At 41.0% G+C, this 16,784-nt stretch overlaps 3 protein-coding genes across 5 annotated transcripts; all 3 read right to left on the bottom strand.

Moving 5' to 3' along the window:
• Window positions 1-884: 884 nt before the first annotated feature.
• Window positions 885-3,005, bottom strand: Tpnciiib (troponin C type IIIb). The gene is made up of 5 exons (XM_076308065.1): window positions 2,854-3,005; window positions 2,652-2,685; window positions 2,418-2,561; window positions 1,879-2,133; window positions 885-1,782 (listed from the first exon to the last, which is right to left on the bottom strand). Exons 1-5 carry the CDS (start codon window positions 2,854-2,856, stop codon window positions 1,757-1,759), a joined length of 462 nt encoding a protein of 153 aa, XP_076164180.1. The 5' UTR covers window positions 2,857-3,005; the 3' UTR covers window positions 885-1,756.
• Window positions 3,006-6,576: 3,571 nt separating this feature from the next.
• On the bottom strand, window positions 6,577-9,942 carry LOC143145048 (uncharacterized). Of its 3 annotated transcripts, none has more exons than XM_076308060.1 (3): window positions 9,684-9,942; window positions 9,139-9,460; window positions 6,577-8,495 (listed from the first exon to the last, which is right to left on the bottom strand). In XM_076308060.1, exons 1-3 carry the CDS (start codon window positions 9,809-9,811, stop codon window positions 6,705-6,707), a joined length of 2,241 nt encoding a protein of 746 aa, XP_076164175.1. In that variant the 5' UTR covers window positions 9,812-9,942; the 3' UTR covers window positions 6,577-6,704. The 3 variants fall into 3 exon arrangements, with proteins under 3 accessions (XP_076164175.1, XP_076164176.1, XP_076164178.1); XM_076308061.1 differs by having other exon boundaries at window positions 9,139-9,444; window positions 9,684-9,813; XM_076308063.1 differs by having other exon boundaries at window positions 9,139-9,413; window positions 9,684-9,788.
• Obp12 (odorant binding protein 12) lies at window positions 9,912-10,876 on the bottom strand. Its single transcript, XM_076308064.1, has 5 exons — window positions 10,783-10,876; window positions 10,590-10,689; window positions 10,392-10,507; window positions 10,182-10,296; window positions 9,912-10,111 (listed from the first exon to the last, which is right to left on the bottom strand). Exons 1-5 carry the CDS (start codon window positions 10,822-10,824, stop codon window positions 10,017-10,019), a joined length of 468 nt encoding a protein of 155 aa, XP_076164179.1. The 5' UTR covers window positions 10,825-10,876; the 3' UTR covers window positions 9,912-10,016.
• Between the last annotated feature and the right edge of the window lie 5,908 nt (window positions 10,877-16,784).

Here is a 16,784-nt window from a genome sequence, read left to right as displayed (position 1 = left end):
GTCGGGTCGTTGCCGAAGCTATCGAGCCGCGAATATGATTCACGACCAATATGGCGAAGAAAAATGGTACGACAATAGGCGAAGTTGGCCCGTTGCCGGCCCGAGAAATCGGGGATGGAAACAATGCGGCGTAATAAACGCATCTGTTGTATTCTCGGGCGGCTAATTATAAGCCCGTAAAGTCGACCGGCGGTTATTATATTTAGGAAATATTAACGCTGATTCCGGTATATTGCTCGTTGCGACTTCTTACGACGTATTGTCGACTTTCGAGCGAACTACCCGGCTAACCCGCTCTAGAACTCGATGTCCAAATAATCGTCGCGATAGATACGCGGCCCGGTATGTTCGTTGCGTGTTAACACGGCCCGGTGGTACGCGTTTGCATCGAGGCGCATACACAACTCTTAATTGAACGTTACACGCACGCTCTAGACATTCCATCGCAAAGATGCAGCGCAATTGACTAATTCTGGGGAAAGTAAAAATTTGTACGAAGCGTTCGTTTCTAAAGATTACCGGCTGCGCTTTGATATGCACCTGGATCGGTTATCTAAGCGGACCGCACGGTTGCATCAATTAATTGCACCCGTATACGAAACGAACAAAGTTTCCCGATGTAAATGATTTTATCGTAGTAAATCCGTTTCCACGCTCGACTTTCGAGAAGAATGTGTAATTGTAATTGACCAATCGTGGTCCCGTTCTGCATCGAATTAGTTCGTTTCTTTTCTAACAATTTGAATTGTTAGATATGAAACCGAGTACAAATACAATTTAAAGAAACTATATCCCACAGGATTTCGTTAAACGTGTTTACGCAAGTGGTCTTACGAAAGGTGAACAGTGGGGGTTAAATAATAAAATGCACGCACCACCGTGGATCGTGATGAATTCTTTTTATTCCTTCACATTTTCTTTCACGTTACACACTTTTACGAAGTCACGTATAAAAAGAATCGTGAAATTTTTGAATTAATTAGTCCTTAATCGATACCTAAGAAGGCGAATACACGCGGCGATATACACAGATTGTTTTTTTTTCTATTCGTACTTTTATCACTTTTTTCTGGACATTCGGTCACTTTGATCGTATGTATCGTAGTCGTAGTTAGTTTATAATGTAATCACTTATGAGTATTATCACTGTTACAAACGATGGTACGTGTCGTCGGCAAGAGTGGGAATTTTAAAGGCACGATGCGTCGTTGCGTTCGTAACGACGACGAGTCCCGATCCGTTGCGATAGAAACCGTTCGAGTTAGCGCGAATCGTAAATTCAATTTCTGTACGAATCTTCCATCGCGGCAACGTGGAACGAGGAGAGATTCCCTCGATGAGAACGGGGGAGGGGGAAAAAAAAAAAAAAAGAAAAAAAACACGAAGAAAGAGAGCCCCCACCGCCGGTCCCGTGGAAACGTGTCGTATCGATCGATACGCGCCCGTTCCTGGGAACGATATCGTGCGCGCGAATATCGAGTCTCGGTTAATTGCGGCATAGATAGAAATACATTTTAGCCGATTGTGACTCCAAAAGCGACGGTACCCGGCAGAAATACTTTCTCAGCTATATCCCGAACGTTGCGTGCTCGTTCGCCTCCCTGGTAGACATCACCTACGAACCTTTAACTTCGCGCCTTTGCCAACGGCACATACATCTCCGATAAATCGCAGTCTCCACGTGTGAAACAAGCGGCTTCGTTGCTCGTGGACGTGGCCGACACGAGGGACCGCCGCTTCGTGCCAAGCTGATAATTTAGCCTGTCATGACCTCCATGAATTCTGCAACGACGAAACACGTCGGTCTCGGTATACCGTGGGTGGGGCCGAGTCGATCGATCGAGCCGATCAACGTCGACCGGTGCAACGACGACGTACCTTCGAAATCTAGCGTGCCAGATCCGTCAGTGTCCACCTCCTCGATGATCATGTCGAGTTCCTCGGGGGACAACGCGTCGTCCAGTTCGTGAAGAATGTCTCTGAATACATCGGTGGTGATGTAACCGTTTCCTTCCTTGTCGTACAAACGGAACGCTTCTCGCAGCTCTTCCTGCATCGCCTCGGTGTCGGTGTCCTCCTCCATGAACCTGGACGCTAGACCGCAGAAGTCCCGGAAGTTGAGTTCACCGGATCCTGAAAAATACGCAACGTTAGGAAATCGTTTCTTTTTTTCTTTTTTTTTTTTTGTTTCGTTTAACCCTCGTGCGTTCCTAGATGGGTCTTTCTTAACCCCGCCACCTCGTTGCATATCGTTTTTCTACAATCTATAGACCGGTTGCTTCTCTCAGCCGTCTTATCGTCGCGTTAGTTGAAAATACGAGTTGCGCACACTTTCGCGTGGATTCTCGAGGCTTCGAGTAGGACCGAACCGAAGAACGCTTTAAGGTTAAATTTCAATAGGTTTCTTCTCAACGCACCGAACGGATCGAACTCGGAAATGACAGCGCTCAATTGTTCGGATGGGATTTTCATTCCCATCATCGACAGAATGGTACCGGCCATGTCGTTCTTGATCACCTCCTTTTTGTCGGGATCGAACGCGTCGAAACCCATCTTCAGTTCTGCGGGAGAAAAACGGATCGTGGGATTGATTCTAAATTCATCGTCGTACGGAAATCTTCAAGGATTGGGTGTCGATCGCGAGTACTCACGTGCAATTTGGTCCGCGCTCAGCTGAATATCTTCCTGCAAAAGAAGAGGATAAACGTTACTTTACGTTGTTCGTACCGTATTTAATTTCGTACGTTATCGATGCACTTTCGGGAGAGAGGTGAATCGAATCGATCGACGATACCGAGTCGAACAGAAACGATTCAAATATACTCGATTCGTTTGAAACACGAGGATAATTACCATTGCTGCGGTGATTCGACGAATCGACAATAGTCTTCTTTCGAACTGATCACAATATCACGGCAAGTTAACGATCGGCAGTTTCCTTCGGAGCAATCGGTTACGAACAACTTACCGTACCGATGAAAATGTCACACTGAGGCTTAGTAAACTAATTAGTAGAGCTGCATGGACGCAATCTCGCATTCTTATTAGCGTCGACATGTAATCGCCAATCATCTATCGACTCGAAGGCACTATAAAAAGATTCTTAATCGGGACCCTTTCATGGTACACACTTTGCGAAACGTTCGATACGTTGACGTAAGAATGGAATGGTCAATAATGCGCCGACGTATCGATCGACGACGATTGTCTTCAATTCTGCAATCTCTTGCACATCGACGAAACAGTGTCGTGATTCGGATGAATTTTTTAATCAGAGGATCGCCCAAGAGCTCTACTTGCTCTTCTTCGATTCGCATCACGGGCCGTGTTCCCGCATAAATAAATAAATTATTACTCGACTAAGACTCTATTTCTTATTCGTGTCATGATACAAATAATTTATTCGTTCCTCCCGGGAATTAAGTCGCGATTCGTGAGAGGGAAAATCTTATTCGAAGAGTACGGTTACGACCGATGTATATATTTCGATTCTTAGAATAATTTATTCGATCGAACAATCTGGATAATTTGTAACCAGATCAGTGTTTTTAGTTTTCGTAACGTTCCTTACGAATTGTTCAGGAAATAAAGGCTATTAACGAGGCTGGTTTGCCTCTTAAAAAAAAAAATGTACGTACAGTCCTCTCTTCTTCGGAAGCGAGTACGTTTCGATTACGAGACTGTTGTATTATTTATTTTATTTTACGTTTTCATCGCACATATGCGTACAAAAGTACATACAAGCTGAACAGATAAGATAATCCCGACAATTGTGCAAAAGGAACAGGCAACATTTGCATCCGAATAAAAGTTTCGATCAACCTTTCATCCGTTACTCATCGAATAAAAATTAGAATTCTACGCGACAAAAATATATCACAATGACAACTGCCAACGTTCGCTGAACGTCGCGAAATCGATCGTTCTGTCTCGCTTTTTTTCGTCGTTTGTTTCACCGAAACGAATGTTGCTCGTCTCTGAACGAGATACAGCCGAAATACTAACTTAATCTGGACCTAGCATCGCACCATTGCTCCCTAAATGCATACTTCTTTCCAAAAGTTACGAACAAGATCTAAAAGTATTATTTCACTCGTTGGGTAAATATCGGTTGGAAACCGTCGATTATTGAAACGATAAAAAAATGTAAATTATCAATTACCAAGAATGAAAAATAATTAATCACGAAGCGAGTTGCCGCGAGTGGTAAAATAATTTCGTTGAAATTTGTTCGGGATTTTCGAGAAGCACGGTGATTCGCGAATCATCGAGCTTGGAAAATATTTCCTCGCGAAAAATCCAAGTTTATTCACCACGGGTACGTGGAAATCAATACGGGGTGATAATTGCTCGGTGCCACGGGCAGAGACCGGTGGACTCGGTTTGCTGCAAAGTGGGAAAGGGTAGGCGTTACGCCGGGGCAAGGAGGGTTACATCACCCGGGCAATGTCAAGCTCACGCAAATCCGGAACTGCGATTGGCAGCGTCCGTAGAAAGCCAGTGACGCGTCTCTGCGTATAGCCGGTCATTTCCACTGCACGCGGCGGGCCGAGCGTGAAAACGGTTATACTGATTGCGGCGGATCCAACGTACAGCGGTTTGATATTGGCATTGCGTCCTTTTAGAGAATTGCAGTGGATTGCCAGTCGCTCGCACGTGCAAAAACGCTCGGCTGGCAGCCGTCTCTGAGGACGAGACCGCGGAGCTGAGTGACCTCCTTAGCCAATCGGATAGCGCTTCGACGTTAGAACCGAACCACTGACCTAATCGTTAAAAATAACCACCGACCGCCGGGGGAACTGGCCAGTGATAACAATCGACGGCTCGCGCAGAGCCGCTAACTTCGCGGATCGCACGTGATACGATTATATTAACCCTTTCGATATCCATTGGTCGATATATCGACTGACTCTTGCGAGCTTGCCAGAAACACGCCACCCGTTCGCGGGAACGCTTGTACGGGGTGGACGATGCTAATCAACGGGGACAAATAAAATAATTTCGAACGAAGAGAGCGACTTGTTTTTTTTTTTCTTTTTTTTCTTTTTTTTATTTCGACGATCGAAACGTTCGTGGAATCTTTTCCGTGGATCTCGTTGAAACCTACGAGAAATAAAAATAACAGTTCTTGCGCAACTGGATCGGATATTCTTTGAAAGTGATTTATCGTTTGAAAAGTTTTGTTTTGTTTTTCTTGTGCAATGCAACTCGACGGAGACGGGAAATTTCGAACGAAGAGATTCAATTTCCGTTCGAAAATCGAAACGCGAAATCTTCTCGATAATTAACGTAATAAAAGTTATGGAAAGACTATTATTAGGTACAGTGTATGTAAATTTAGTGTTTCGTTTATTTTATGAAACTTTTTCCAATAAAGGTTCTGAAATAACTGCTTGGAACTTTTATTATACGAGTTCTGAAATAGCTGTTACGCAAAAACAATTTTTAATAAAGTTTCCAAGGGAAAAGTTCGTTCTCGTAAAAGTACCTCAAGGACAAATACTCTTTCGAAGGATAAGTATACGTTCGATTTGAACGATAAAAAATTCTAAGTTTGCCGTATCTTTCGATCCCTGATTTGTTTTGCATTTTCCTCGATATCAAAGTCCCGAGAGTATTACCCCGAAAAGATTGCAAACGACGTCGAATCGATCTTTGCAAGCTCCAACATTGTGCCCCGAAACTTTAGAGTATCGTCGCGTCGGTTCGAAGTGTCGAATAATTCTTTAACCCACTTAACGCGAGAAACAGAAACCACGAAATTGAATACATCCGATTAAAGTGATGCCAAGCAGTTAATTCTTGAAATTTTGGCTTCCCGGTGGTATTTGACCTGCATTAATCTTTTTGATTCTTATCTGTCGGGCGGTCTGCCTGAAATTACGCACTCCATCGAGACACATTCTTCTTTCTTATCGCGTACTCAAATGTATTAATAAATGTAGAAGAAGAGATATTCGTATACATGAAACGCTTTTAAAGTTACGAAAGATTTCCTATACCTCTGCAAACGTGCCAATCAAAGATGGGTAAGATTTCGTTCGAGTAATAGGTGACTAATGAGAACGACTAGCGATAAATTTTCAACGTTTGTTCCATGGAACAGCTATCGAGATAAGCTTCCATTCCATTTATTTTAAACTTCAAATTTTAAATTCAATCGGAAGAACAACGCGTTAAAATTTCTTTCTCTTTCGCTAGTTGTTTAAAATTTCACCTGTCCCTGAATACCGACTGGATAATTGTCCATGTCTTTACCCTTCGCCTGGACGCTAAAAGAATTTGCTACGAAACGAATGATTTGTTTCCGTTTATTTACCTTTTCCACGGGCTCTAGACTTTCGCGGTGGGTTTGATCGTCGAAATTGACATTGACACCCGTGCCGTTGGGCCAACGGCCAGATTTAATAAGATTTAGGCCGATGAGACAAGAATTATTTATTTTCCCGTTGCAAAATGTACTACGGTGCGCGTCGCGCGCAGTGCGTTACAAACGATTTCATAGTCGCCGGTCCAGTTATCGCGAAGGATACGGTTTACGAACCGGACGAGATCACCTGTATAAATAAATCATGATCAAATAAGCGTCCAGGTATATTTACGCTTATGTCCTCTGTACATTTTACCGAGCGAACGTTTCATCGTTGTCGTTGAATATAAATACAAAATGCGTATCGGTGGTTCGCGAACGATCGTACGAAATTTTATATGGTGATCGCTTGGTAGACGGAATCCTTGTTCAACGAGTCCATCGTCAACGACACCGAGGGAATCGCGTTGAATGGATGCGGTGGCAAAGGTGGTGCATCCAACTTCTGTTTCCTCGACTCGTTGTTCCATCTCTTCGTCCTCCAATAGTCCGTGTCCATGGACTCGATCTCCGACACGTAACTGTTCCAGTCGCTTTGCAGACTCGCCCTGGATGCTCGTTCCCTGGGGACTGGAGTCGGGATCGGCGGTAACGGCGTGATGTATCCGTCCTCGTACAACTTATTGCTGACCAAGGCCATGCTCCCGCACACGCGTTTCTTCGCGACCATGGCGACACCTTTCGGTAACACGATCACATCCACGTTTCGGCGTTTCACCAGCATCACGCGTTTGCTGCCCCTCAACAGCGACGGATTTCTCCTCACGACGAGGAAAGCGACGAAAGCACCGAGAACGAAACACAAGAAAGACGCCAGGGACAACGTCAAGAAGGCGAGACGTCTGTTAGCGTTGGTCAACCAGACGCTGGACTCGTACGTGGATCTCGTGGTCACGGCCAAGCAGTTCAATGGCGACACGGTGACGATCGTCGTGCTATCGTTGAGCAAACAAATCGTGTACGTGGTCTGTGGATGGGTACCCTGCACGAGATAACTGTCCTTGACGTTTTTCGCGCAACCGAGCGACTGATCCACGTCGTTGTTCGCGAACCAGAGCAACTCGACACCCTTGTCGAGACGCGGCAGATGGATCATTATACTCCGATTGAGTATCTCCTGAACGTAGAAATCGTATAAACGCGATGGTAGGTGGATGTCGGACGACAACAGCTTGCGAATCCCGGTCGTTTCGGTGATCGTTTCGGGGATGCTGCAGTTCAAATCGTAGCCTCCCGAAACGATCGCTTCGGTGGTACCGGATCCCTGGACCGTGGTTCGATTCCACGCGTCTTCCACGGATACGGTATTCGGGACGGTCGTATCCGATGGGCAGAAATTCGCGTTCGCGAATGATTTTCCAGCGTTGATCTCCGGTGTGCTGCAAACCGGCATGGTGCTCACTATGCTGGTATTTGTTCGAAAGAGGTGTTGCATCCATCGCAGTTTGCAGTCACAGCACCAGGGATTGGAGTCTACGGTCATGAGAAACGATCGCTGTCTGTACAGCACCGCTTCGAACAATCCTTCGGGCAACGATCGGATATCGTTGTTGTTCAACGTCAACTGCAAGAGCCAAGAGGCCATTGGTCGCAACGTGTCTCGCGACACCGTGCCGATCCTCGAGTTGTCGAGGTAGAGGGACTCGATCACCGGTACTCCTTCGAACAATTTACGATCGATCGCGGCGAGAGTGTTCCCCTGCAGCGACAATAACCGAATCTTAAGCCGAGTGCTTCCACCAGTTATGTTTCGAAGTACGCTCGGATCGTCGATCACCGAATTCAGCTCGAGACTGGTCAGGGAACCCGCCACGTTCTCCAGTAGATTGTACTCGGCTTGTTTGACCACGTTGTCGCGTACGGTGAGCTGCTGCAACGCGGACAGGCCACGGAACGACGCTTTTCGCAAAGAGGAGAGCTTATTGTTGGTCAGTGCGATCCTCTTCGTCTCCTCGTAAATAGGCTCGGAGAAGGCGTCGTCTTCTATTTCGCTCAGCGAGCACCTGTCTAGCGTCAACTGTTCGATCGACACGTTGGTGGGCAGCCAATTCTTTCGTAGCGTGTTCGCTGTGAATCTGCAGCCGTCGAATGACAAGTTGACGGATTCGCTGTTCTTGCAATTAACCTGCGGCGAAATATTTCTTAATAGAAAATTTTACCACGAGGACACGGTGTTGCGTATAGGAAACATCGAAAAATCGGAACCGTCTTCGCTCCGATAATCGCTGTTCAACCGCGGATTTTATTCACACGTGGCGAAGGTATATGTACGCAATGCACGTGTAATAATACATTGTGTAAAATATATGTGAAATATATGTTTCGCCGAATGAAGCTTGGCTCTTCGTATAACTTCGGTAAATCGAGAGAAAAAGAGAGCACAGGACCTTCTCTTTCGTATTTAAAATAACTGAAGTCCGATTTGCTGACTGAGAGTCGTTTATGTTTCCAGACATTACCCTCGATTCGTAAGAAAGTATCGTAACGAAGAAAAAAAAAATGCCAAAATAATTTCGTTTCCATTCATTCGAAAAGACGAATCTTGAAACATTTCAACGACACGATATCAAGAATATTTTCAAAGTTACAGCTACAGGTACCAGTACATTTTTCAAGCCCCATTTATTCTCAAACCTTTGCACCGATCCTTACTACGTATTTTATACACTAGGAGAGGAATTATCAAATAACGCTTTCAAGTTTTATACCTTTCTCTCTGACTCGTAATTTAAGATCGTAAGGAGTGTCTATGTGAATTCTCTTGGTACCTTGTAAACGGTTTCGATGAAGTTCCCTGCGATCGCTCCAGAATCATATTCCCTCGAGATGGAAGAGCAGCTTACAGTCTTGCATTCCTCGATACGACAGTACTTCGAAGCCTCTGTTCGCTCGTTCGAAACGGTCAAAGTTCGTTGGATCTGTGGCGTTGCTACGCTCGAATTTTTGTCCACGATTGAATACGAAGCTGGAGATTCGGGTGTCGCTGCCTCGTCGATCAACGGTGCCATTAATCCGTAATACGGCCAGAGCATGAGTGCGACAGCTGCGAATATCAGCATCGCCACTAGAAGCTTCTGCCATGCACCAAAACTGTGTTCGTTAATGCATTAAACAGATATAGTCGATGGTATCGGGTTCGAGCGAACGTTTCGGACGTGGAACGAGTCTCTGAGAATACGAGATTCGTGTCAGAATTGAAACCTCAAGGACCAGTTGCCCGAAATAGAACGACATTCGTCGAATCTCGTTCCCAAAGTCTCACCGTACACCGAGCGCGGTACACTTTGTTAAAATGTAGATCTTTGACGAGTACCTTACGAGTTCCTTGAACGTGGCATGAAAAACCTGGCACACCCTTAATTTTCTAGCGAACATGCTCGCGTTTGGTCGACGCCCCGCGAAATAATGACAATTGAAACCATCTGGCGAACGTGGAAACATAATCCATTTCTGCTGGAACACATGTCAATCGTATCTAGGTTTTTCACTGATTAGCTTTATCGCGCTTACTACGTACAATATTAAACGTAACTTTAAAACGATGCGTTCTTAGGAAACAGGATGCATTAATCACGCGAATTATGTCCCTTTGACCAAACACTATTTATTTACTATAATTAGCAATTGTTTAACGTAATTGTGTATCCTAAACGTGATTGTTCCACCATCGATCGCTCTTCGATCTTATCAGGCATTTGTTGAAGTTCAAAGCAGCTTCGCACTCGTCGTCCGTACTCTCGACTGAAACATCGAACAAACGTACCGATGTATGGAGGAACGATTCGTAATCGTTCGAAATTTATTCACTTACCAGTTTGGACGCAAGTTTCCACATTTGCGTGCGCACGAGGGTGCTCCTTGTGATTGCGCGATTCTCTTTCGATGCTTGCTGCTATTGCGTCGGCATTGAACGTGGATCCTGTCATCTGAATAACGAGAAACGAGAAACGAGGTTAATTCGCTGATCTGTAATATTCCCGATTCTTTGATCCTCTCTCGTAGATTGCTCGATGCAACTTACCATGCCGTTTGCTTGCAGAAGGCATGCCCAGAAGCAACCGTACTGTTTGTAGTCCCCTTCGTCGTTCAACAATTTACGAATTTCCGTCGGCGAGTGGAAAATATTCTCCAGCTCGTCTGCGAAGGTAAGAGCCTTTCAATTGTTCGAGTACTGTGCAGACGTATAATAATCAATGTGCAATATAAACGGTTTGCTCACCCATTGTCATTCCCGAACGCTCGATGCATTCTGTTAGATTTTCTTGAGGTATATGCATGCGATTTGCTATCGATTGAATCGAACGTCCGTCCACGGTTACCTGAAATCGATACAATTTCAGGAGAAGAAATATTGTATCGTCTACGCACGAAACGGAGTTTGTTCTTGTTTGAATCGCGGAGAGATGTCTTACGTGATAGAAAAGAAGGCACAAAAGAAGCGACAAGTTCTTCATGTTGCAAGCGGAGGGAACGTTCGAACGTTCGAATTGTTCCGTCGAAGTAATAAAATTCACGTGTTCCCCTTTGTTATATACCTCTACCCGTTTCTCGAAATCTTTTATTGCTTCACTTCCACGATATGTAACAAAAGAACAGCGCGGTCAGCTGTTTCTGATTTGTATCGGAGAAGATAATTACGCCTAGACTGGTAAAGCGTACATTGTTCGGACTTCCTTTGTATATATTTATAATAATAATTAACACGACGTTACAATGGTCGAGCAATTACGGTAATTGGCGACGTTACGTAGGTATTGCTGACCGACAGGAAAATTATGTGTACCGAACAAACGGTTCTGACATTCATTATTATAATATTATTTACACAAGATTTGTTCAAACTTCGCCGCGAACGTGTAAGAAACTTTGCCTAAATTAACCTATTATCCATCATTACAATTTTCCACCTACGTGGAAGTTGTGTTATTTCCATCTTATAAAAATACCGACGAGTATATGAACGAGACAATGGATAGGACTTGTGCAACAACCTGATACATTGACCGAAAAGAACGTGCGAGGGAATATTAAAAGAATGCAAATGTACAAAACGCAAGAAAGTATTGTCAAATTTTTGTTTTTATATCACAGTTACAAATTTTACAACGGTCTTACGAATCTTGCATTTTTCCAACGAATATATAGGAGAATATAATTTATCGAAACACATAGGTCTCATTTGCTTTCGAAGCAGTTGTAGAACGAGATGTTCTCACGATCGTTCGTGATCTCTTCGTCGACGGAATTCGCCAGTGGCCTGCCACGAGTTTCCGGCAATGTCAAACACAACAGTCCAACCATTAGGGTTAGAACGCCACAGAGGGTTGTCGGCCCCCACCATACGACCGCGCCCAACAGGTCAGCGACGTAAATTTTAATATCTTGAGTTCGAAGATAGCGAAAAACGCGGGAAGAGTCACTTGGTTTCATCTCTTTCAAAATATCAATATCCTAACTACACCTTTTCCGGGAAGAATATTTCTGAAGGAAGTTCAGAATTTATTCCAGTCGTGGAGTAAGATAAATTTTAATATCGAGGGAATCTTTTCGTAGAGTAAGATAAATTTTAATATCGAAGGAATATTTTCGTTTTATCCCTTTTAAAATATAGCTAGGAGCTTCTAGCGACTCGAATCTTCAACGAAAAATGTGCACCCTTTTCGGAAATAATATTTTAGAGGAAAATTAGTTAAGACGGAAATAAAAAAATTAAAGTTTAATTCCATTATACGAAAGTGTTGAGCTTTTTGTTATAACGTGGAATATATCTATTTCTTATAATCTAGAGTTACGAACTTGGTAACGATTCTAGAAGATTGTAGTAACTTGTTGATAATTTTTCAGATTTATTTATTTTCTGTGTCTTAACACTTTCGCAGAGGAGTGCACGTGTAAATATTCGCAAAGCTTCTAATTATTCTTACCGTGGGGAACAGCTCCGAGCTGTATAAAGTGGAGATACCATAGGCTGCGGACGCGCAGAATCCATACGCGTAGAATACATACATTTGAAATTCAATCGTTAATTTCAGAAATCGAAAGGGATCTTAATTTCAAGACGAAAGTGTAACCATAAATAGTCTGTTAAATTAATGAATCTTTATAGAGCATTGAATGTCAGGTCCTTCGCACACCTTTCGATTATTGTTTGGTATATTAATATGAAAGCTTATCATAAGTGTATTAACAAGAGTAGAGCAGGTACTGATATTGCTAACTGAATGTGTTTCCATTCGTGTAAAAAGTAAGCTATAACTGGTGCAATAACAATTCCTGAAGCGTAGCCTGTATTATAAGCGATTCCCATCCACTGTCTGTGTTTTTCGCTCGTTATTTCTGTAACTGTATTATTTATTTATTAATTTCAATCGTGAACTCGCAAAAGAATTCACCACAATGAATATGTGTTCGTCTATAGTTCCATCAGTGGTCTGTTAATGCAGCGTTTAAACGAACTCATTAAATCCGTGGAAAGTTCCGGGCGAGGGAAAATAATAAAACCATTACAAAATTAATGGTTCACTGAAACTTATTCGCGGTAATTTCAGCTTTCTCTGTCAATGTGAGTCGCGATTGCAGTGTTTAACGCGTACTAAATAAAACTATACAAGGTGTGTCAGAATTGTAGGTAGAAACGTAATAATAGACTTTGAATTTTAACGATAAGAAAGACTTTCATTTAAGAGACTATTACGAAGTCACCGGGGCTTCATGTGCAACAATTATTCAAACTGTGTATCTCCCTTCTTCTTGTTATTCTTTTAATACCGAGAACTCAACGTAAATTTTGTTGCCACGGTGAATCCTTAAAATATTACAACGCAATGAAAATTATCAACGAGTATCTAAACGTACTGTGTTCGTAGTAACTGTTCTCCGCTTCTTTGCGCGGCCTGTATTATCCAGTTGAATTTTTGCCTATAATTCTAAAACCTTCGTGTACCTTAACCGCTTAACGAGGAGTTGACCGTTCACTGCGCCACGTATCGAAAGAGTGGGAGAATAAATTTGTCTAATTACAATGTGAAAGGAGACTTTCAGTCGTTCGTGCTTAAAAACGAAGTTTTGTTGTTACAAGCCACCTTGTAAGTATACCAGATGAATATCTATTATGATGCAATTGAACGGAGAACTGATTGTGAGTCGATATTCTGAGTAAACAGATACCGTCGGTGGAAGTATGGAAACGAGATTGCTTCTCGCGCGGAAGAATAAAAAAATGCTGGAACATTCAGCGCGCCAATGTTGCTAGGAGATGAAGTAGATGTTGGGAAGTGTAGGAAGAGGTTGAAGGGAAAAACAAGAACGAAGTGAAACAAGCGAGTACCGGCGCGAGAGGACCAGAGACAATGTTACGTCTACGTAATATACAAGGTATTTATGCGAGGTATGGTAAATTCTCGTTGTACGATCACCACTCGGGACCGAGCAGAGCCTTACAACGTGTAAGTACAACGCGAGCGATTCGATCGCCTTTGTACTTTGTATTTTGCCGACAGTGGCTGTATGATTATGATTAATGATACGAACCACGTGCCAATAGCGTAGATAGTCCAAGTTATATATATACATATATTTAAATTACTACGTAGCTATACAAGTTATATTCAATTCGTAAAAATCTCACCGATACGCTAGAAATATTTTTTTAAGGACGAAAGAAATATTTAAAAGTTCAATTTTTTAACCGACGGTTTCTTACAAAATTTTCAAATTTTTAAATTTACAAATTTTTAAATGTTCGAATTTTTCAAATTTGAATGTACAAAATATTTATTGAATATGATCTTGTTTTTGAAGAAAATTTTTTTTGTCTTTCATAAGAGAAACATAGGGTAAAAAAAAAGGCATTTTTTAATTTCTAGAAAATAAAGTACCAAGATAATAAATTTGTATTAAAGACATTATTTATTGAGCAATTTTAAAAAATATTCGCATCACTAACGCTTCTCTGGCAAGAATTACAGTAGCTGTTACAGTGAAGAAATTAACAGCCATTACATATGTGCACATATGTGATATTGAATAATTTTATTCTTATAAAATATATTGAATATACAACTGAAGGAAACAGAAATTGTTATGTGTACTAATGCATTAAACATTATTTTTTTCCATCATACATTAAACATTAAGAGAATATGATTCATAAACATATGTTTATTTTCATACAACAAGAATACTGTTTCCCTAGTTGATATATTATTTCCATAGGTGAGGCAAGATTGTTATTTAAGAAGTGTTTATATTTATTGGCCTACTTAACAATTAAGAATGATATAATAACCTATTATTTTCAATATAATGATATATATTTCATATGAAAATTATTATCTTTTTAGACAGAATATGTGATATGTGTTTTTTAATTTTTCAAGTTCAATATTAACGCATATAATTTGAACAATGTAAATACTACAAGTATTGGTGATTCATAACTTTTGCCTACGTATGTACAATATTTACAAGTGTTTCTTTTAATAAAACAGTATAATTTTTTAAATGATTTGTGCAGGTTTTAAGCATTAAGCAATGGTTCATTAAAAATAAATATAATTGTAGTCTTTACTATTGTTTATCCTTTTTTAATATCATTTGTCTATTGTTAACAAGACTAACAATAGTCAACGAACTCATTAAATCCGAGGAAAGTTCCGGGCGAGGGAAAATAATAAAGCCATTACGAAATTAATGGTTTACTGAAACTTAAATGTCCTCCGCTTCCGTCAATATTGATAATATCTACTATATCGCCTGGAAAGCCTGGAAAAGTCACAAGTCGTCGATACACGTAAGTTAAATTTCATTTGATTGTTTTTCATTGTTTTACTCTGTTCTCGATGCCACTAACTATCGTGACTACATTACCGACATGACATTCTCAACTTATTCGCGCACGCATTTAGCCATATTACCGATCTGAATCACACAACATATTATTCGTTATTTATCGATAACGAAGACTGAAGACTATTATCCTGCGTTAATTGTTATCGACATTCAAATCTATTCGATGAATTTTTTTCGTCTTACGAGGATAATTTGATGACGCTTGATTTCCATTAACGTGAATCGTGTCGAACATTATACGAACGATATAAAAAAAAAAGCAACGTAAGCATGTATTTCAAGTAAACGCCTCCTTTTTGCGTCATTACATAGCGGTAATTCGTAACTGTGCATGTAAATGCGTATCCACATATGATAAAGAGTACAACGCGAATTATCGATTACAACTTACCATAATAACAGTCGGTAACGTCGATTCGGCCAGCTTTTTGACAATACCCATGACGACAGAAACACTTGTTTTCCGGGTTGAAAACGCCGTTATCTAATTCATTTTCAACGAATTTAAACATATACGTATGCAGTCCATTCAAGATTTTTTCTCCAGTTTGTTTTTATAACATAGAATTTATCATCGATCTTTATAAAGTTACTGCGTTACCATACGAGTCCACAGTTTTCATTGAAGTGATTTTTGTGCAACACGATCGAAAACAAGTACTTGAAACTTAAATTTAAATTCATACGTGCACTTATAGCGACGTTCGTCCAGTTTCCGAGAATTCTACTTTTCTTTCGTTCTGAGTATCAAGCCGGAGAAATTACATCATATATTATATATATATATATATATATATATATATTTTCCGTACGCATAAATATTTTCTTATGAAAATTTACGAAAATACTGTTCGAAGTATACGTTTCTCATATTGTAGTAGACTTACGGAAGAAATTCTCAAATATCAAGATTTTTCTCAGCCCGAAAGATAGCGTTCTTCCTTAACGGGTACTAAAGTTCAACGTACTATGTAAGCACTTCTATAGAGACTTTTCCTGAAGAAAAGTACAGTGTCGTTCGGTTGAATGTAACTTGGGAACTTGAATCCGTCGCTTGCACAATTCACATTCGCGCACTTTCCTGTCCATTACGGTAGATTCACGTCACCGTTGTACTTTTGAATTAGACCCGTTAGACGAACATCGTTTTCTCCAGAGTAAACTGTTTCATAATCGCCATCAAAATCGTACATCTGCGAGTAAAAAGAAAAGTAAATTCAAAACTACCGTTTACAGATTTGGAGAGAACGTTACGTTAACTGGATACCGTTTGGGACGATGTAAAAATTTATATAAAGGTACTGTATTTTTACAACCGTTCGGGTGCTGAACGTGTCATACATGACTACGTGCGTGCACGATTATTTTATTACATTTTAGTAACATTTCCTGTTAATATATTATTATTTCTTATATTCAATTTTATCTCTTTTTATCAAATTTGCAAATTTTTAAATTTCCAAATTTTTAAACTGCCAAATTTTAAAATTGTTCAATATTCAAAATTTTCAAGTCTGAAATTTTCAAACGTTTAAACTTTCAAATTTTTAAATTTTCAAATTTA

The sequence above is a fragment of the Ptiloglossa arizonensis genome, chromosome 3 (assembly GCF_051014685.1).
Source record: "Ptiloglossa arizonensis isolate GNS036 chromosome 3, iyPtiAriz1_principal, whole genome shotgun sequence".
In the NCBI taxonomy this organism is placed as follows: domain Eukaryota; kingdom Metazoa; phylum Arthropoda; class Insecta; order Hymenoptera; family Colletidae; genus Ptiloglossa; species Ptiloglossa arizonensis.
Note: the sequence above shows the minus strand (reverse complement) of the source record. Positions and strands in the feature narration are given on the sequence as shown.